At 42.8% G+C, this 21,530-nt stretch overlaps 1 protein-coding gene across 14 annotated transcripts in view; it reads left to right on the forward strand.

The window, feature by feature from the left end:
- Nucleotides 1-21,530, forward strand: part of MCF2L2 (MCF.2 cell line derived transforming sequence-like 2) — a 161,652-nt gene that overhangs the window by 39,899 nt on the left and 100,223 nt on the right. For 13 of the 14 annotated variants that reach the window (XM_050308639.1, XM_050308638.1, XM_050308649.1 and 10 more), the window contains 4 exons: nucleotides 7,545-7,659; nucleotides 12,852-12,942; nucleotides 14,134-14,253; nucleotides 18,801-18,917. In XM_050308639.1, the coding sequence (XP_050164596.1) occupies nucleotides 7,545-7,659; nucleotides 12,852-12,942; nucleotides 14,134-14,253; nucleotides 18,801-18,917 (443 nt within the window). The remainder of the gene's footprint in view (nucleotides 1-7,544; nucleotides 7,660-12,851; nucleotides 12,943-14,133; nucleotides 14,254-18,800; nucleotides 18,918-21,530) is intronic. The other variant, XM_050308637.1, reaches the window with a different exon arrangement.

Consider the following 21,530-nt stretch of genomic DNA (forward strand, 5'->3'; position numbering starts at 1 on the left):
TCATCTACTGAGAGGTCCCTTTAGCCCTGTATCTTGTTGTTGGTGACCATGGGTAAAATACATCAGGAATCTTCCTTACTGTCCCTTTATTGCCTCCTGCAAACAGAACTTTAGGTACAAGCCAGAAATTACTACAGTTTTCAAAAATGCATTTCTCTAAATAAGTGTAACTTTCTTTTTCCTCTAGCAAAAGGTTGGTTTTCTCATCCAATGAAAACAAATCTGGGCACTCTTCTGTCTCATTTCACGTATTAAAGTAGTTCACACATATATGACCTCATTTGATTTAGATTTTTTTTTTCCAGATGGCTCTGTAGCTTTTCCTCAAAGCATGCTGCTCTGCTGCTTTTCATTAGGCATGAGCAACCACAAATATTTTGGTGCTTCAGTGCTTGCCTACATGGTGACTGAAAATTCGATACTTAGCCTATTTCCTGGTTTTCCATACTGAAAGGTTGCAGACAGTAGCCACTGTCTGGTAAAAAAAAGTCCTTCTGCTCTTTGGTCTCACCACTGTGGGCAATAAAAGGCAATCTCAGCTTTCTTGTAGAGTGTTATGGATGTATATGATGTTTTTCTGAACAACTTCATAACAATGGATACGTGCTGATTTATAGGAGATGGGGTTGCTGCAGCCCCCAGAGCCCAGACAGACCCCTCTTCCATGCATGTGCAGAGCTCAGAGGATGTAGCAGTGAGTCTGGGTTTTGTTACTCCAGAGCCTCTGGCTTTGTCAAGCTCTCCTGTTTCAGTCCTGTGGACCCCAAATCCATTTGTCCAGTGATAACAAAAGTAACTGGTTGACTATTGCAAACTTTGTTATGAGTGAGTATTTCCTTGGTTAATACCACCTTTTTAGCAACAGCTGGCAGCTCAGGCAGATGTGGTGAACACATAATATTCTCCTGCAGTAAAGCAGAAAAGAAAGAGGAAAGTGATTGAATCAAAGGCTCTTTGTTTCCTCTGGACATGACTCATTAGAAACACTTTTCTCCACTATTGCTGTGTACAAACTTCTTGAGAGGATCTGACTGTCTTGCCGTCTCCCAGCAGATGGTAGGAATTATGCAACAAGCCTAATGAGTTTGGTGTTTGATTGTGCCAGGGTCTGGTTATAATGAGTGTATTAGCTACTAACAGCCTCCTGATTGTCCTGGCCCTCCTGACCAGACTAACCAAGACCTTACTGTCCATGCCAAGGACAGGGAAACTCTCCAAAGCCTTCCCTGGTCCACTGAGGTCATGGAAAAGGCTGCAGTGTAACACAACAATGTGCTTAATCACCTAATTTTACTTTAGTCATCTTTTTCCATGTGCTGATTTAGCCCTGCTTAGCTTGTGAGATCTACTAGGAGTACTGGTTCTTGTGGTGAAATTCTAGTTTTGAAACCACTACTGCCTCATTCCTTTCCCTGAAAACAAACTCCCAATTATGGGACTACAGCTGTGACAACACAGGAGTGCTCAGCTGGGTTTGAGTGCTTCCTGTAGGTGTTAAGGAAACTAGGACACAAAGTGGGGTAGTACTGAAAACCTGGTTATTCTCACACACTAGTTTTTACTGAAGAATAAAGAACCTCTGGTAAAATACTGTTTCTGTCCTGCTGACAAATTAATAACCTGCTGTACCAATGTGCACTTGAAACTACTACCCCCCCCCTTTATCAGCAGCCTCACAACCTGCTCTTATCTGTGATTACTCTTTCAAAGAGCCCAATCTGCCATTTGCAGCAATAATGGATCTTGTTACTAAATCACAAATTTATTAAACAAACTGTCATGAAGTGTATTAGCAGAGAGTCATTTTCTTTGTGTTCTGCTCCTGTTAAGTCAACAGGACTACAGTGGATGGGAGACTATATCTGAAAATGGTAACTGACTCAGAAGCCAATTTATTTAATTTCCAAAGCCTGGAGGGTATTTGGCCATCTGCTTCCTGTTTAAACTGAGCCTTTTGGAAAACCTGGCCTGACCTTGCCAAAAGGACAGTTTGGAGCTTGTATAAAAATTGAGACCCAGGAAGCGTGTTTTAATAAGAAATGCAGCGCTCACAACCCTTAATCAACATGGAAAACCAAAACAACAGAGCATGGAAAAAGCAAGACCTGATTAAAGCAGTGAAACTTCAGCCAAGACATCTCTGACCTTTTTGGCTGTCTGGCCTGGCAGATGAACTGCACTCAGGGCTGCTCTGACTCAGGGAGTTCTCTGCATGTGGGCAGGCCCGAGCAGTGACCTGCACATGTCAGCAACATTTGAAAGAACACTTTCCAATACTAACTGATGAGTTAGTGTCTGTGGCAGGCTGGGAGGTGTGCTCTATAAACTTGCAGACAAACTTTTGGAACTTTTCCTGACTGTGGCCTGTTTGTTGGGTTGTTTTTTGTGGTTTTTGTTTTTGCTTGGTTGGTTTTTTTCTCAAGGGATTCAGCGTATTTGGTGATCTCTAGTTAGGAATGCTGTATCTAAACCACAGATATTTTGATGCCCAGATGGGAGGCATAAGTGGGCTGGAACTGGGGAGTGGGAGATTTTCTAAGATCCCCCTTGTACCCAGGATCTTGGCCTGCAGTTCTGATTGCTTGCTGCTTTTACATCAGTCATACAACATCAGCTGTGAGAGCTCCCAAAATTCAGCACTCACACCTCATTTGTCAATCGCACCCTTTACCCTGCAAAGCAAAATTAAATTTTCTCTGCTACCATAACCCTTTATCTCCCATGTATATTCCTTCCCCAAGCACTTCAGCTATTTTGTTTCCACAGCTGAATTCTGTCCCTGTCTTCACTGCAGCAGCTATCCAGGCTGCACTGGCAGCTGGAGAGGCTGTCTAAGAGGGGCAGCTGTGAATGCTGCTCTGTGTCCTGGGACTTGGGGAACTGGCACATGGGAGAGTGATGATGATCCCATTACCATGCCATACCATTACCATACCATTTCCTTGGGCCACAAGTGAAGAGGAAAAGTTGAGCAAGAAGCTGGAGTGGAAAATAAGGAATGTGCCCAGGAAGAGGAGGAAAGGGGTGCTGTCATTCTCATTCTGAGTGGCAAACCAGGCAGAAGGTCACGTTGACTGTAATATTTTCCTTACAAGTCTTGCCTTTTTCTAGGCAGTTCCTCTGCTCATGTTGTCTGCCTCAGTCATGCTCCAGGTTGTTGAGTTTGGTGCATCTCTGATCATCTATGAAGGTCTTTAATCAGAATGCTCTTCCCCAAACAGTGGTGGGTCCATATGTTTGACACAGTGAGTTTGGGTTGGATGCAAGGCAGGATGTCATCTGCAGAGGGAGAGAGCAGGGAGATGGAATTTCTGAAGGGACTTGAGGGAGCTGAACCAGGTCAGCAGCATGTGTTGCATTTGTGGGTGCTGTCTGGGAGAGGAGCTCAGGTTTGCACAGGAGGTGGCAGACAAAATCCTGTTGGGTTTCCTGTGTGGACAAAACTATGGTGCTACTTATACCCCAGAGCAGTTTGGGGTCTGACAGAGGAGCAGTGACCCACAGGAGGCTGCCTGTGGGATGGCCTGGCTTCCCTAAGGCAGAGTCAGGAGTGAGCCTCACGTTAGTTCAGTTAACAGGGGACAGCCCTGAACCTCCCCTGCTCCCAAATGAACCTCCAGCTCTTGTGGCTGCTGCTTGCAATGGCCACTGCCACCAGCTGCTGTTTCCCTGGCTGGGCACCAGCATTTGGAGCTGCCAGGAGGTGTTGGAAGTGGCTGAGTTGCCTGAAGAGTGCTGCAGGGTGGCATCTAATGGTGCCTCGAAGAGCTGCAAGTCGGAGAGAGAGGCCTGTGCATTGCATGAAGGCAGCTGCCAGGTATGGCCACACTCCTGATACCTATTTTTCAGTGTGTGTCTTTGTTTCTGACTGCACTAAACTCAAGGCATTGCTTGCTTCTCCCATCTATCTCAGTTCATGCCTTATGTTGCTCTGGCTTCTCTCTGAGCTCCTTTGCTCCTGGCAGTCCTTGGGCCCCCTTAACCCTGCTGGAATAGAGCAGACATGCCTCAGGTAGCCAGAAGGTAACCCCTCTCACCTCTCTACTGTGTTCATGTGGCTCACTCTGTTCAGCACTTCTATCCCCCTCTTCCTGCCCTCACTTTCTAGTTAAAATATCTTCTTTTTTTTTTTTTTTATTCTTTTGAGGACTACCTTTTTTCTTTTGGCCTTGCATGGAACTGCTGGAGCTTGTCCTGTCCCTGAATGCCTAACTTACGATGGATTGTAAATTTTCCTATTTGGCAATTAGACTATCCTCACAAGTGAGAAGCAAGCACAAGGATTATATACAGAGTCCTTGGGGCCAAATTCCATGTACTCAGTCCTTGAGGCTGTGGAACTGATTGAAGGCTTTCCCTGTTGGTTTTTACTTTGTGCTCTCTGTCCTTCCAAGACATTGAGTAGTATCCAGCTGAAGCATTTCAAGGACTGGAAGAAATCATGTGGGAACTCCCTGGAAAGCAAGGTTGATGGCCTGAAAAGAAGGGCTGCAGCTTGTCAATTTGCATTCTGCAGAAATTTACATACTGCAGCAAATCTTGGTTTAGTGTCAGGGAAAAAAATGGCATTAACATTTACATGTATGGAACTACTCTCTCATAAAAGAGGAGAGAGTTTTCCAGGCACCCCTGATATTTAAGGAGCTTCCTTTATATCTTTGAACATCTGCTCTTGTTATCTTGCTGTATATAGGGATAAACAGATATAGATCATTTTCCTTTGTAACTCAACTACTGCTCGAGGTTCAGATATGGACAGGAACAACCCATTCCTAACATATTTGTGTTATTACTTGTCAAACAACACTTCAGATATTTCTGCTCTCTTCTTGTCATAGTACTTAACAATTTCTGATCACAAAACTCCCTCAAACTTCACCCTAATTTCCTGCTATGGCAGGAACTGAAGGTTTCCTTGTTTATTTCCCTGTGGGAAATGCAGCTGTACTGAAACACCTCTGAGTTTGGAGAATGAGATGGAGCCCAGGAGCTGTTCAGAGTGTGTGGCCTCATCAGAGGCAGGAGCTTCTCACTCTCAGCTGAATGTTCAGTCTGAGGCTGCTCCTAAGTGTCCTAGATTTGTTCCCAGTGGTGAAGGGAAGAAGTCAGTGTTCAGTCTGCTTACATTTATTCCTTAGATGACTTTTTATAGAAGATCCGGTCATAAAAATACTTAGCCACATACATGCAGTGCATCATCAGCCCTCCTCACCTAGCCTGGGGAAGAGAGGAAGAAGAGCACATGTACAAATGCAGATGCAAGAGAAAGAGAAAATAAAAGGGATACAAAGAACCCTGGTTATCAGGAGCATTAGAAGTACCATTTGAAACTTGTAGTTTAAAGAAATCTTGAGTATAACTGCAGGTAAACGATCAGGCTTTGAAGGAGGGGATCCAGGAAAATCTTTATCTTATCCTCCAGTGGCAAATATTGCTGCTTTAAACCAAAATATTGCACGTTACTACATCTCCCCTATTTAAAGTATCTTCATATATTTGGAATATGAGAATGAGAAAGCTTGGTGCCCAGGAACCATGTGAATGCTCATGAGATACCAGCCATGAAATGCCTCAGCATGCACTGAACTCTGCATGAAGAGACAGAGCAGCCAAGCTCACTGTTTAATTTTCCTGGCTGTTACTGTTTGTGTCCAGGAGGTGTCACTGAGAATCTGTTACAAACCAGCCTAACTGGGTACCAGCTGGTTGGAGTTCCTGGTCCCTAGAGTGCAGCAGTCTGGGGAAAATCTGACTGAATTTGCATGACACCATATTATCCTTCACTGCTGACTGCAGACAGTGCAGCTGGAATGCCCTGGGATCCAGCTGCTGTGCATCAGCACTTGGCATCACCCCAAGGCCAGTGTGGAGGTCAGTGTGGAGGCCGTGGCTCTGCTCAGCATTTGAAATCCAGTTCAGAGCAGTGTGAATGGGCATTCTTGCTTTGTGTTTTGGCTGAGAGCCGTTTCAATCTCTGTAGGCCTGTTTTCTCCCTAGCAGGGTAAGTTTAGTGGATGATCTCACTCAACTGAGTCATTTTCAGATGTAATTAAAGCAACAATCAACCTTCAGAAAGGAAAATAGGGGCTAAAGGTAGTGTGCTGACAAAGCCACCATGATGTCAAGAAGGTAGGAGGATTGGGCAGAGGCTGGTTCAGGACCAGGAGTGGACTGTCCACTCCACACACAAATAGCTAGGAATTACTAGAGCACTCTTTGCAATGACCACCAACACAGCAGCAGGAGAAACTGGTTTGTGGCACCAGCTGTGGTTATCAGCAGGGAAAGGCAAGGAGCAGCCTAGAAACAGGGTTTATTTGTGGGGATTTAGAGGGTACTTTCAAGGAATGAGAACTTATGTTTTTTTTCATCGAGTCCCTGTTTCCTCCCATGCTCCTCATTATTTAGGAAATCATTTATTGGATATTTTCCTTGAGGAAGGTAATTTGCTGTCTCCCTCTCAGAGCTCTCCCTTCACTAAAGGGAAGATTTTAGACATGGCTATTCCAAGGGCAAGAACCTTCTGTGGGTGATAAATGAGAAAATCTCTGGGTGCTGCAGTACTACTCTCGGTGTTGGGTTGTAGAGAATTCCAGACCTGATGCAAAAAATGGGTTTACATAGAGATTGCAGAGAAAGGAGAAAGACTTGGGGAAAAAAATGTCCTTAATGTCCTATCTAAGGAGAACTAGGCAATAAGATACTTGTAACAAATGCTTTGTCTCATCGTGTTCCTTTATGTGCTCGTGCCTCATTAGTCAGCTCTGAGTCCAAGCTGGTGAGAAAACCTCTCAAATTCTGTGTGGCTGGAGCAATGCCCAGAACCAAGTTAGGATTGTGCTGTGCATTACAACAGCTCCTAGAGCTGAACATCGTGTCAGGAGAACTGCAAAGGCTGCTTGGTTATGGGGGACTCGGCTCCATGTTTCCTACAGCTCTACCAGAGTTTGGATCAGGGAATCCCTCAGAAAGGGACTCCTCTTGACCTTATTGCTTATGATCCTCCTGTCCTGTTTAGTAGAGGTTTGATGCATATAAACAAAACAAGAGCAAAATTCATTGATTAGTTCCTCCATGCACTTTGAGTGTCTTCTTGTTAAAGAAAGACCTAAGACTGGATTGGTCCCAGGCCTGTGTCAGGGGTTATATGATATGTGTGCATTCAAAGCTTGTGTTCTTGGTTATTTCATTTCCTTTAATGTCTAGAAGGAATCCAAGAGTTCTGTACCTATACAAATGTTTTAATATTATCACAATGAATTACTTGGAAATGAGTAACAAAGAACCAAAAAAAAGCAGTTAATCAGAATTGTGAAGAAGGTTCCTGAAAAACCTGAGAATAAACACAGGCTAGAATCTCAGCTGGAGTAAACTGAGGTAATGAAACTGCAGTGAGTTATAATATCAAATGGAAAGCTGATTCATGTTTACTGGATGTGAATGTTTTACAAGGAGGAATATACCAGTGTTTCCCGTTTGAATATTGACCAGTCCCTCCAAAGGCATAAAATCACCCTCTAAACTTTACAACTTCTCTTTTGCAGGAGGAAGAGGGAAGGATGGGGCACCCATTATAACATTTCCAGAATTCGCAGGATTCAGTGAAATACCTGATGAAGATTTTCTGAACGTGGTCACGTATCTAACCAGCATTCCCAGGTGAGGATAAGTCCTAGAGAGTTTTACTTCCCCAGTGGCTCGCTGCTTTTAGTGATCCTACCAGATGTACCAGTGACCCTGCAGCTATCCAGTCATTAGGAAACCTCCCTAATGTACAGGGGGCCCAAGGAACCATTTCCATCGTTTGCATTGGAAAGAAAGCTTCACACAGGACAAGTTGAGCTGGGTAGGAGGGGTTGTAGATCTGAAGAGCAGCAACAAAGATGGCAGATCACAAGGGAGTTAAAAGGGGCTGTTTGTGAAAACTCTCAGGGGAACTGGGTGTAACAAGGGAAGGATTGCATCTGGAAGGAGGAAAACTGACGTGGGTCCTGTGACTGCTCATTCTCTGAGTGCATCTTTCTGTGCAACTTCCCCTTTCCTGGGAAAGCAAGTGAGGTGCCCCTTGGATTGGTTGACAGGATTCTGGCAAGCACCATGTGCATTCTAATGTTTCGTTTCCTTGGAGATTGCTCCACAGCTAGGATGTTTTCCTTGCTCTTTGCCTGCAGTTGTGCAAGGATAGTGAAACAAGATGACTTCCCCTGCTCTGAGGATCCGTGTTGAGGCATGGCTGCTGAATTACTTCTTGTTTATCTAAGAAAGTTTAATATTTTTTCAGTCCCCTCATCCTGTCTCTGAACCATGGCTGCTTGTGCTAGTTAGAAGCAAGCAAGGATTTATTATTTCCTGTGGTTTTGCGTAAAAAGGTGCTTAGAGGATCATAGGGGAAAATGCGCTCCTTCAAGTTTGAGTGAGAAGTTTTCCAGCTCCACCTACATGTATTCCCCATACTGAGTTGCCAAAGCAAGCTGAGAGAAACCACACACTGTGAATTTAACAGCTTTATTGTTTCACTCTGCTCTGTGGGGCTTTTGTTCTGCAGGAGAAACTCTGTCTTGAGTATTTCTTCACTAGCTTCAGGACTGGGAGGGTGACCAGCTTCAGGGTTCAAAAAACAGCAAGAGTAGCTGAGAAAAATATAAGACTAGTTTTTCAGTTCTTTGTAGTTGGTGTGCTGGGGGGTGATTTGCAGTAAAGTTGTCACATGTTACAGTGTCAGCATAATAGACAGAAATGCTTCTTCAGCCTATGTGAAATCCGAAAGTACAGATGGGTTCAAAAGAAATTAGCCAAATTCATGAAGGATTGCCCCATCAATGACAGCTGAATACAGTGGCTCAGATGCAAACTCGGGCTAAAGAAATCCATTTATCCCTTAATGCTGGGACTTGGGAGAATATACCTAGAGAAACATTGTCCTTCTCATTTTCCTACTGCCTTTGTCTCAGCAGCCACCATCTACCAACACTGGAGTCAGGGCACTGGGCTGGATGGATCTTTGCTTTGATTCAGTCTCAGTTCTGTGTTTTCTCTTCCCCTGAGGAACCCCAGAGCAATATGCAAAGAATGGTGAATTGAGTTTCAAAACTTTGTAGGTCAGGAGAGCTGCAATATGCCCATTTTACAGATGATGAGTTATGTGTAAGTGATATCTCACACTACAGACAGGCTCACCAAAACCTGTGTTAAGTGACTGCTCAGTTTGCTTTAAGTGACTCATTCAAGGTCAGTGACTGAGGTTTGAAGGTACATTTTCTGCATACCAGCACAGTGGTTTAATTCTTAAGTTCAGTTATAGATCACACTGCAGGGATATGAGTTTTCTGTGGAGTTTTCTAGTCTTTGCTGCAGTGCTTTTAGAAAGATTGACCACATTTCTTGAGTCGCTGTTTGAAACTTGTCACCCTCTACGTAGATGGTGAGGGACAAAGATGTTAATTTGGAAGAGGAAGAACCTGAGCAGCAAGCTTTGGTTATGTGATTTATGACATAATTATATGAAGCACTATCTTAATATGTCATAAGTAGTGGACCTGTTTGGGTGCAGTAGAGCCTTGTTAATCTGCAGCTGGCAGGTCCATGCACACAGAGTGTCTCTGCCACACATCTCAGCAAGCAGTAAAGGGACTGCATTGTTACTTTCATCAGCACTGCTGCACTGTGTACTGCTGTGTGTATTGTAACAGCATTCCCATGTGTGTTGTTACACTGCCAGTAGTTCACCTTTCACTTCAATTTTCAAGAAAGATGAGAAGGTATCAAATGAAGTGACTAAGAATAGAGAATAGTCTCTAACTCTTCTGGAGTTACAAAGGGTATGGCCATGAATCAGGTAAGATGAAGTAGTTTGAAAAGCAGTTCATCCTGCTTATCATAGAAAGTACTTCCATCTTCAGAGCTTAGCAAACCAGAGAAATCAGCATACCATTTTCCAGGCAAATGTACAGAGAATATCAGTGTCTGATTCTGCATATCCTGTAGAAAAAGGCTCATGCTAGCTGTGGAGTTGAGCTCTGTGGTTGCAGATAACATCATTCAGCATTAGTAACTAAGTCCCTCTGGAATGATTAATCTTATGCGCTAATATGACAGAAGATACCAACTTAACATGGATCAACTCCATTGAGGAACAGGTGCCCTTCTCTCCTCCCAAAAGAGGTCAGGAAATTCAACATCTCCTGGCTTCCTCAAGTCAGTGTTCAAGGGCTAACCCTAATACAGAGCTGAAGATAGTACAGCTCTGCTGACTGCACATATTTCATTTGTGGAAAGGGAACCTCTCTGCCAGACATCTGTAGATCTGGGCAAATGTGCCAGAATTTATTTTGGAGGTAAGCTTGATGTTTGTCTGCAGTTCAGGATTGTCTTCAAATCCTTCTTTTCAGAGTACTGGAGAAACCCCAATGCATTTGCAGAAGAGATACTACAGTAATGACACTGAGAAAACAGTGATAGAATTTGAGTGTCTGTGATTGTTTTTAAACAAACGCCCTTCCTCTGGGTACACACACAAGGGGGGTTTCTCAGCTGTTCATCTCTTGTGCTGATGCTTCCATCTTGGCTAGGCCTCTTCCCGTGTTTGCCTGCATCCATTCCTCAGTGCCAAATGACATTCAGACCTTGGTATGGCCTTTCAGCATGCTGACTGAAATAGGATCACTTGCTGATGCTCTCTCTGTTTCCCTGGCTAAATTTAGGACCTAAATCAGTCCTATCTTGTTAAAAAAAAAAGACAAAAAGACCAAAAAAAAACCCAAACCACCCCCCCCCAAACTCACAAAACAGGACCACAAAACCAACCAACCAAACAAAATAAAACAACAACCCCTCCCAAAAAACCAGAATAAATTAAAAAACCAAGCATACAAATACCATCAGCTTATCTCAGTGACAGCAGTTGATACTATCCTGAACATCATTTGAACATGTATTACACAAGCAAATGAGGAAAATGATGTGTGGCTTTGTGCTTGTTTAGATTTCCCAAAATATCAGCAAGTTTACCCCAACCTCCTCTGTTTGAGATGTAACCAGAATTCCTGGCACCCCACCTATAATGCTGACACCTCAGTTGTCAAGGCAGAGTGAAAAGGGTGACCTGATCTGTGTGACTCCATCAGGCAGGACAGGCACCCCTTCCACAGAGGTGCTGTCTGGGGGTCTGGGGCTGAGACTGATTTTCCCATGCCCTTCCTGCCTACCAGACTTCCAAAGCAAATTTTGGTTCCAATCAGCAGAAGCAGTTTGATAAATCCAATGCAGATTTTTGGGTTGGTTAGGAAGACCCCAGGCTGAGAATTTTGTGTTTAGTTCTTACCCTTTCAGTAACAATCTGCAACACACACAAAATCTTTGTTGTCTTCATCTGAACCTTTTCTTCCTGACACATACATACCAGGCAGGTGATTTTTTTCCTTGAAATATTTGTCAAGCTACTGAAGGATATGCACACAGTTGTGTATATATAGGAGGAGAAACAGGTGAAGTCTCTTCCCTGTACTTGAGGGGCATTGCTGCAAACCACATTTTCTGTCCTCTGCAAAGAGAACTGCATGTTGCATGACTAAAGAGGAAAGGTCATGAACTACCATTGAATTTTGTAATCCCCAGAGGATGCTGTAAAAATGCTAAAGTGGGAAATTTGGTGTGTTTTCCTGTTACCAGTAAGAACTATTGGGAAGACTCACATGGCATCCCAGATTTGCCAGAGACTTTGGCTTTCAGGTTGCTGTTCTTGATCCAGCGGAGTTGCAGCAGGAGCTCAGAGTTGCTAACGTTGGTGGTCTTAGTGGATTATTGACACAAGTTTGCACAAAATGAACCCATGAAAAATCCTGGGTTGCTCCTTGTATGGACAATGGAAAAGGGATCAAGGAAGTGTTTTAATATTTTTTTTTTTTTTTTAATTTTTGTCTGTGGTTAGATGTTTAATTGCAGTATATCCTTGACTACAACATTTATAGTCTTCCCACTTGCCTCTGGTTTGTTCTGAGGTGACTGAACCATCCCCCTCCAATGAAGTTGCTGGACACTTTTCTCAGTGTGTACTTCTGAGGACTTCTCTCCAATACTGAATGCTCTTGGAAGGCAGAGAGTAGAGCGGTCACACTGAAACCTTGGACCCCAAAGTGGGATTTTTGAGAGGGAAAGAGAGGATGAGGTATTTCTGAGGTCTGTGTAGGTGAGATTGGGCACCAAATCAGTGCCTCTCAGATCCTCCTTGAAAAGCACTGAGAAGGAGCAGGAACTGTTATCCTAGACAATATGTTAAAAGGATAGTTTTGAATGACTTGCAACCCTAGAACGAGTTTGTGATTGGCAAGATAGAATTCTTCCATTTCTGCTTTGCCTACCAGGATTCCTGGGGCTTTTGTACACAGCAAGGTGGCAACAGCCAGGGGATATTGACCCCCAGGAGCTCAGTGCCCCTGTCAGATGTCAGCACACCTGGAGAATGAAGACTGAAGTGGGATGTCTAATGGCTTGAATTATTTGGCAGACAAAACAGGATCTGAGGGTTTTGTCTTCAATACAGCATGGTGCAATTTGTGATCCTGAGCGATTCATGTCACCTAGACTGCCAGTGGAGTAGCACAGCAGCTGAGAGATTTAGCAGATAAAATATTCATGTTTTGTGTAAGCTGCTAGCCTTAAACTGGAAAAAGAAAATTTGCTGGCTTTCCTTTTTGTGTGAATTTCAGCCAAATATTCATTCTTTCCACTGTACGTTGTTTTCATAATGTGCTCAGAGGGTGATCTGAAGGAGGCTGTGTTTTGCTGCAGTAACTCTTCCTTGGAATGGGAGTATCTCTCTGTAACCCTGCATACCTATCTCATCCGTTTTGCAGTCTGGAGGCTGCCAGCATCGGATTCATCATCATCATAGACAGACGACGGGACAAATGGAGCGCAGTCAAGGCATCCCTGACACGGATAGCAGTAAGTGCTTGCTTTTGTTATTTATCCTCTGGAAATTAAAATCATCTGCTGAACCTTCAGCATATGATGTAGTCTCCTGCGCTCATTTTAAGCTCCTGTTTTCTGGCTGTGGATGCAGACACTCCCCAGCCCTGAAGCTCATGAGTGTTAAATAAGAGAGAGAGGAAGCTGCAGGAACAAATTACACAGCCTTGTTTACTGCTGAATTAGAACAAATTCCTTATTTTCTGGGTTGACTGCAATCTAAATTCTAGTAATTTTAAATTGGTTCCTAGAAGAATATAAGAAGTACCCTTCTGTGCCCTGAGGAGGCATTGATGTGGCCTGCTTATGAAAGAAACAGATCCCAAGGGACTTGTTTGCATGGTAGTAAATGATCTCTGTCAGAAACTCTTAATAGCTTATTATATTACATTTGCAAAAGTCAGAGCTGGGCACTGCTTTTCAGTGCTAAGAAAAGCAGCTGCATTTATACATCTATTACCAGGAACGTGTGCTGTGTGAGGAGCAAGCATTGCACACAGAGGTGCAGGATGAAGGGATGACAAAGGCAAATTTAAGTTCTTTCGAGCTATTTAGACAGAACTGGTTTTTATTCTCTGGTTTTTCTAGTTGCTCTCTTTGAGTAATTGTTCTTTTTTTATGCTTGGTGAGCTCAGAGGAGTGTGTGAAGAAATGTAGGCTGGGTGTTGCAGGCAGGGCCATGTCTTATGAATGTGTTGAGTGACTCTCTGTGTAAAAATATTTGAGGTTAACAGTATTCAAAACCCCTTGCAGAACGAGAAGGTAGGTCAACTTGGGGGATCCATCTGTGCCACCACGTCAGATGGGGCAGACAGCTTTGCCCTCTAGTGGCTGCAGCCTAAAAAATGGGAAAACCTGTGGTGTGGTGGTGCAAAGGGGCTTGGTGGGGTTCGAATCTGGGGGAGAAAGGAACTTCGCAGCTCTGTGATAAATCCACATCAGAAAACAATGTGTGGCTGGGCAGTAAAGTCCATGGGCCTCTCTTCCTGCTGGCTTTGGAGACAGGGACAATGGGCACATGCAGAATGGACCAGCTGATATATTGAGCAGCTGGACCGAGCAAGATTCAGCAAGTTCTACCTGCTTTGCCCTGTTTAGGAAACACTTGGCTGAAAATTCCCTAACAAGGCAGAGTTGTGCCTTCTAAAAGTTCTGTATTTCTTGCAGGGAGCATTTCCAGGAAACCTGCAGCTGGTGTTTGTCCTGAGACCCTCCCGCTTTATCCAAAGGGCGATCGCTGACATTGGCATTAAACTCTACCGAGATGACTTTAAAATGAAGGTACCGGTAAGAATGCATTTTTGCCCATGTGTTTTCTATCTCTCCATATCTGCAGTTCTTGGGTGTCAGCAATTTCTCATAACCCAGTAACTGAAATTTGATTGCAAGTGGCAAACGGGGACTTTCATCTGGATCTGTATGGTAATACCTGTATGGTAATGCCAAAATGTTAATTAGCAGTGGATGCTTCACAGTATTTAATGGACATGTTCCCACGTGGAAGGTCAGTCTATAAAATGTGACTCAGTTTTTAAGTATTGACATTTTAACTCAGTGGAGCTGTTCCTCTGAGGTAGGCAGAGGTAGATCTCATTCCAATGACAAACATAAGTATTCAGGACTACAGAGCAACGAAAGGCTAGGGTTGAATTCTGCACTATTTTATGGATTAACCATGGGACTACTGACTTTGTTAAATGCTTCCATAGCATTTCCTATTCTGAATGCCTTTTATGATCCACATGCCCTCAATATTCAGTTTGTTTTCTGTTTCTTTTTATATTCACTTGGCATATGCAATAGGTTGATGAGAATGTGATTTGAAGAAGATTATCAATCCTGAAAGAGTTTAAGTTTTAGGTTATTCTTTGAGAGCTCTTTTAGGAGTTGTTCCTAGCTGCATGTTTGCATGTGGTTTCAAGTGTTTTGTAAATAGACTTGAACTATGATTATTGATGATATTTCATCCTGGACCAGACTTATACTGGGTTCCATAATGACTTTACTGTAGGGATTTCATATGGTTCTTTATTTGTGGTTTTATATTGTTTTGCAAAAGACTCATAGCTCTCCACCAACAAATTCTAGCTCTGTCAATAGCCAAGTTTGAAGTTCAGGTGTTTAAGACACCTTCTGAAGTGAGAGGCAGCAGCCTATTTATTACAGTGCATACAGAAAAAGAACCATGAATAGGCATTTGGTTACTGTGCATTAAATCATAAAATTTACTGTAGTTTGGCAAGCATGGCTTTTTGGTAAAATGCAGAAGTGATGAAAAAATGTATCTTTGAATCCAAACCAAAATATCTTATAGTACTTTAAAAAATGGATGTTCCTATATTTAATAAGCCATGATCTGTTACTATAGCAACCATTGTAGCAGCAACTGCAGCCCAGAAAGGGCAACCTCATCAAGGATTAGCATTTTCCAACAATTCAGCATCTTCTACACTTCTAGCAATTTATTTGATGACTTGAATCTCTTCCAAGTTGAAAGGGAGATTAATTCTAGGCAGAGGTCAAGCACTGCATTAAGTATGAAATAGTAATTCATCTTTCTTACAGGCAGGAAAATCACGATATGCATTTAGTTTGCTGTTATCTTGGATATTCAAATTTTAAGACATCCTAGGTATGTCCACAGAGCTCTTAGAGAGCAGCCTTACAAAAACTAAGAGCATGACACACCTGCTGCTGAATCTGCCTGCCTCCTGCCCAGATATGTGTAGACAGCCTGTCAGATTTATGTACAGACTACCCACCTATGCCTGATGCTATTCTAAGTTGCTCAGGGTTGTGCTAAAGGTGCTCTGAGTTCCTGGGGTCTGCCATGCTCTCTGCAGGGACCTTTCACCTGTGTTTGCAGCCCCATCCTAAAAATACCATCTGGGCATGCCCCTGTGGACCTGTGTTTCAGAGCAGGGAACTTTTAGGGATCAGTGCCTATCTTCAGCATCACCATCATCTTCTAAATTGTTTGCAGGTTGTGTTGTGAGTTTGGCACTATGGCAACAATAATGTCATAACTGGGCCATGGATGGGTGGTATTTCCTATCACAACTGTGAGTCAGGACCAAGACATGAGCATTCAAAAGGAGCTCCAAGAATATCGTGTGCATTTGTCAAATAAACATTTCTTTAATAGTTTATCTGAGCTTTCAGACTGCAAATATGTTCAGTAAAATAGATTTGCTGGGTTAAATCAACACCAGATTGAGTAGGAGCCAGAAGACCAAACAGGAGCTGGAAATAAAGGCTGAAATAACAAACCAGACACAATAAGGAAGATTTATATCCCATTGGCATACAAATGTGCTTCATAAAACCTTATAAGGTAAATCTTTATTGGGATAATGACTTGATTAAATATCCTTATCCAGGAGCAAGATAAAGAAATATAGGAGACACACCAGGGTTCATCTGAGATTAAATTCTGGGAATTCAAAAGAAACACAGAGAGATTTACCTAAGGAACCTCCCATCATAGGAAATTAATTAAAGCATCCTCACAGCATACACAAAAGGCTGAACAATCTGCCATAGCAGAGATTTCTTTGATCTTTGTGACTTCTTTCAGGTGTCCTAACCCATCATGAAGCAGCCTCACCACAGCTCTGTGTTCTGTGCTGACCTGCTTGTGCAGATCCTCCCCTCCTAAACTGCTACTCCCCTGCAATCTCAGCTTACTGACCATGACTGTCTTTAGGCTGGCAAGCAGCATGGGAGATGCTAATGCTCTCGAAGATTGGTTTCTTAGCTGGATGCTGGATTGCTCCTAGGCTTTCTCCTGCAGAAATGGCTGCAGAGTGAAGAGCCTGTGCCCTGTTGGGCAATATTAGCCAGCAATATTAATAGGTTTGCTTTGTGGCTCACGATGAGAATATCAGATTAAAGCAAACTCAAAATTCTTAAAAGGGAAGTGCACGACAATGTTCCTCTGTAGTTTTAGTGAAGTTTAAAAAGATTTCCAACTTGTCAGCAACATCTCTGGTGGAGAAGAACTACAAAGCAGTTGAGACTTACTTTCTCAAATGTGATTTGCAATTCAGAAGTAGTACATAGCCTTCAAGTTCCAGTCTGAGGCCCGTTCAAGATGATGCAGCCTTTTGAGTTTTCTGGCTTTGATCCTAACAAGCAGTGTTTCATAACACATTCAGGTAACAGCTTTTCTTCTGGCTTTGGCTGAGGTACTTTCTTCATCAACAAGGTCTCCTGGCTTCTGTGTTTAGAGACAGGGTTCAAGGAGAAGATGAAGTGCTGGAAGTGAAAAAGAATTGAATGGGGGCCTAATTGAGAACATTCAGCCTGTACAGGTCCACGGGGCCAGATGCATCTTCCACTACATTCTTGTATCCAAGTTAGGTTAAAGTCTGGATGGATGGACAACTAGATGTGGATTTAAAAACTAGTTTCATGATGGGCTCAGAGGGTAATGATGAGGCTCATACTTTACCTGGAAGTGGGCAACAAGTGGATCATTGCAGTGATTCCTGCTGGCACCTGCCCTGTGTAATATCTTTATCAATGACATAGAAGAGGCAACAGGCTGCACTGTCATCAAATGTGCAGGTGACACTAAACTGGGAGGAGCAGTTGATACATTCCAAGAGAGAGCCACTGGAACAGAAGCTCAAGGAGTGGGCTGACCAGCATATTATGAAGTACAAAAGGGACAAAGCAAATTCCTGCATCTGGGAAGGACTTCTTCCCCAAGAAAGAAGAAGAACCTGTGTTCTTCCCTCCCAACAACACAACAGTGCATTGTTGTCAACACAACAGTGTTGTGTTGTTGACACCAATGCAGACTGTAGCCTGACTGTCTGGGGAGCATCTCTGCAGAAAAGGACCTTGTTCTCAAGGCTTTTCCTAGAGCATTATTAGCCTAGAATATACCTAGTATATACCTAGAATATATCCTCTTGTCTCCATTCATCTTCACTCATTAAATTGTCCAGAGTGTTTGCCAGTGTATGTACCACGCTCCCTTGGAGCCTGCTGACAGGCAGAGCCAGGTAGCCTTTCTTTAAACAGCAGAGTCAGTGACACGTTTGACATATTTAAAGTCCAAGGCTTAAAATTCCTAGTAATTTGTGCTCAACATTGTGTTCTTCTGTTGCTGAAATCATGGCATATTTTCTAGCTGTTAGAACAACAATACATGTGTTTTATTTGCATAACCACTTGTGTTGGCAAATTTACAGTGGTAATGCTGCTTATCTGAAGCTGACTGCAGATCTTTTTTGGCTTTCATTAAGCAAGTCTAGTGGTAGGAGACTCTTTAAGAAAATGAATTTAGGTTTGTCTCTGCTTTCTTTTTCATCATGATTTTAAATTGAATAATGCCAGTGAACTCAGTGGACATACAGTGCCAAAAGAAGGATTATAAAACTGAAAGTGAAATCTTATTCTCAATGGTTTCATTTCAGCACTTGCCTGGATCAAGTGCTTGGTTTTGAGGAAGCTGTTTTGACTTGCCTATTCCTCCATTTCTATGTAAATAATAGTTATCTAGAGAATAAATTCTTTGATGGAAGTTGGTGTGAACATTATCAATACTCTACTTGTGCTCTTGAAGCATGTGCAAAATGACCCAGCTTAGGAAGGACCAAGATTATGTCAAAGAGTGGTTAGCTCAAGAATGTCCATGAACACATTAAAAAGGAAAAATCTAGTGAAAGGAAGCTGTAGCCATTGCGTGACTAAATACATACTGAGAATCGACAGCCTGTGGTGGAACTGCAGCGTTCATACATGTTATGGCAAACCCAGATCCTCGGAACAGTGGTTGAAAGGGCTCATTATTTCTCAGTCCAGTGTGTTTGGATTCATTTCAGATCATCATGTTAAACTCTGTCTCTGATCTGCATGGCTATATTGACAAAAGTCAGCTGACCCGGGAGCTGGGAGGAACTCTGGAGTACGGCCACAGCCAGTGGATCCATCACCGAACTGTGAGTGTTGATGTTGTTCTTCACTCGTCTAACCAGAACTGTCCAGATGACCAATGCAGAGCAACCATTAAGTAGTAACTCTACAGCTGCATTTCAGCCTACTGGTTCTACCAGGGACTCATGGAAGGAGGAAATCTGTGACTCAGATAGAGAAAGGCAAATTCCCAAAAGTTTGCAATAGCAGCAGTTTGCAATCTGCATCTCACTGTGTTCCTGGCCTAGGGCCGAACACTGTCACAGTATTCATACTCAGCAAGGCCCGCTGGCACATTCTCTTGGCTTTTGAATAATTGATGGGATTCATAGGCCTTCAGCTCATGGCTGGAGTTGAACATGGGCTTTAGCACTTTACTGAAGCAGAGCTCAAAATTCTTACTTTAATGATTAATTTTGTCCCTGCTTTTAAGAGAATAGAAACATTAGATTTTATTTTACCTCATTATCATTTCTGTGCTATGTAAGAATGCAGTCCAGCTGGGTCATATTTTGGGTAACTGAAGAACAGTTTTAAGTAGGAAGACAGAAAGAGTTTTTATTCTATTGAGGAAACTTGTACAGGTTTGATTGTTTGTTCCCTTTTTGGTCTGGTTAATGCATTTCAGTGTGTGCTTCAAAACAATGTAAACAATTCATTTTAGTGCCCAGAAAAGGTGACATAAAAACAGACTCCAAACTCTGGCCACATTAGCAGCTGAAATATTATCTCATCCTTCCTAAACAAAAATGGACTAAGCTGGGTCGTGATCCTGGAAAATTAATTTCACAGAGGCTCAATGCAGTGTTTGCATCTGTCTTTGTGTGTCTACTTGCAAGACTGGTATGTTGGAGCTCACATCTAATGTGAGCCCCAATATTTTGCAAAGTTCTGAGCAGCCCTGGGTTTTAGTCTATTGTTGCTGATGGACAGGTTACATCTAACACTCATAAAAAGAGCTTTTCTGAGGTAACTTTGGGTCAAGTCACTTTTGTCACTTTCTTGATATAATTTTTTGTGCTTTTCTGTCCTTATAAAATTAAATTTTACTCTCCTTGAAAACCACTGAATATTTCTGAATATTTCAGGCTTCTAAATATGGAAACACAGAATTTGAATTCCCTCTGGCACTGATTTTCTACATTTATAGCTGTGTTGACTACAGTGAGGTTAGGATTGAGATAGGTGAGCAGGCTTACAAGTTAAAAGTGTCAAAAATATGAAACTGTCCCTGCAGGAGGGGGAGAGTGTGAAGAAATGAATCATCTGTATGAGCTTTCAAACAGCTAAAGGCTTGAAAATACGAGGAGGGGGAGTAAAAAGAGGCACAAGAAAGGCTGTATGATTTATTAATGACAGGAGTTTACATAAAGCAATAATATATAGTTTGTTAAAATATGCAAATAAAAATGAACCAAGATTTGAGGGGAGTGGGGCTATGTAATCCACAGATGTTTGGGTTAAATTTGTTTGAAAAACTTTTACCAAGCACAGAGACTTGGAAAAAACCCCAGCAAACCACAGATATAACTTAGGTACATGAAACAATTTATTAGACATATGCACAGGAGAGGGTGGGGGCAAGCATGTTATTAAGTGAAACTCTGATAAGCTCCTGGTGAGTGGTGCAGTGAATCAAGGAATATCTGGATAAGAGGCTTGTCATCAGGGAAGTGTCAGCCTCCATGGCACCTTGAAACAACCTGACCTTGAGTCTTGCTGAGGTATGGCCTTCATGTCCTTCGCTGCTTTTCTCAGTGTTCTCATATCTCGTCCTGCCAGTGCTTTTCTTCTGAAACAGCTTTAAACCGTGGCTAAGTGGCAGTGACTCAGTGATCTCCCTGCATCGTTCACTGTTCCTGCTTTCTTATCTTGGCTGGCAGGGGCCTGTGAGCTTTTTTGCCCACAGAATACATTTCTGGGCTTTCAGGAAATTGGTTGTGGATGGCTGTGCTTGTGTGGCAGTCAGAAGTGTGACATTTCAGCCAACTCTAATGCAGTAGTTCCAGTGCTGAGAACAGCAGGCTACAGCTGCTGGGCACTCACCCAGAGCATGTGTGGGTCTGTGCTGCTTGTGTTGAAAGCAGGCATGAATTTATGGGGGAGAAGGGAAGGAGGCTATGGACTGTGCAGGCATTGCTTCAGCTGGGGCATGTTTCAGATCAGGGATATGGACTGTACCTTTTGAATGATGATCTACCTCCAGTTTGCTTTTCGGAGTTTTCCAGTTTTTGACAGAGCACACAGCAAAATTTTACTGTTGTGGTTGCAGACAAGGAATTCCCATCATTGCTGGAGGAGGGAATGCAACGTGCAACAACTACATAGAGTTTGACTGGATGTAAGAGCATCCCTGGTGCTGCTGACTGACTTAAACCATTGAATGGGTTAGATCAAAAGGTGCAAAGAATAAAGAGATACACAGAACAATACATACCCCCTCTCCCCCCAGAATTTGGGGGATGATCATGAAAAAACAACCCATGCAGTTACTTGCTTCAAGATATAAAGGTTTTAATCACATCTCACAGATCTGAACAATATATTGTCAGAAGGCAGCATTGTTTTTAAACCTTCCTCTTTTGCCCTTTTTTCGGTAAAACCACAGATTTCTGACAAGTTTTGTGTTGGTGCACCCA

Source organism: Myiozetetes cayanensis, unplaced genomic scaffold, assembly GCF_022539395.1.
Source record: "Myiozetetes cayanensis isolate MyiCay16 unplaced genomic scaffold, myiCay2020 scf13, whole genome shotgun sequence".
Taxonomy (NCBI): Eukaryota; Metazoa; Chordata; class Aves; order Passeriformes; family Tyrannidae; genus Myiozetetes; species Myiozetetes cayanensis.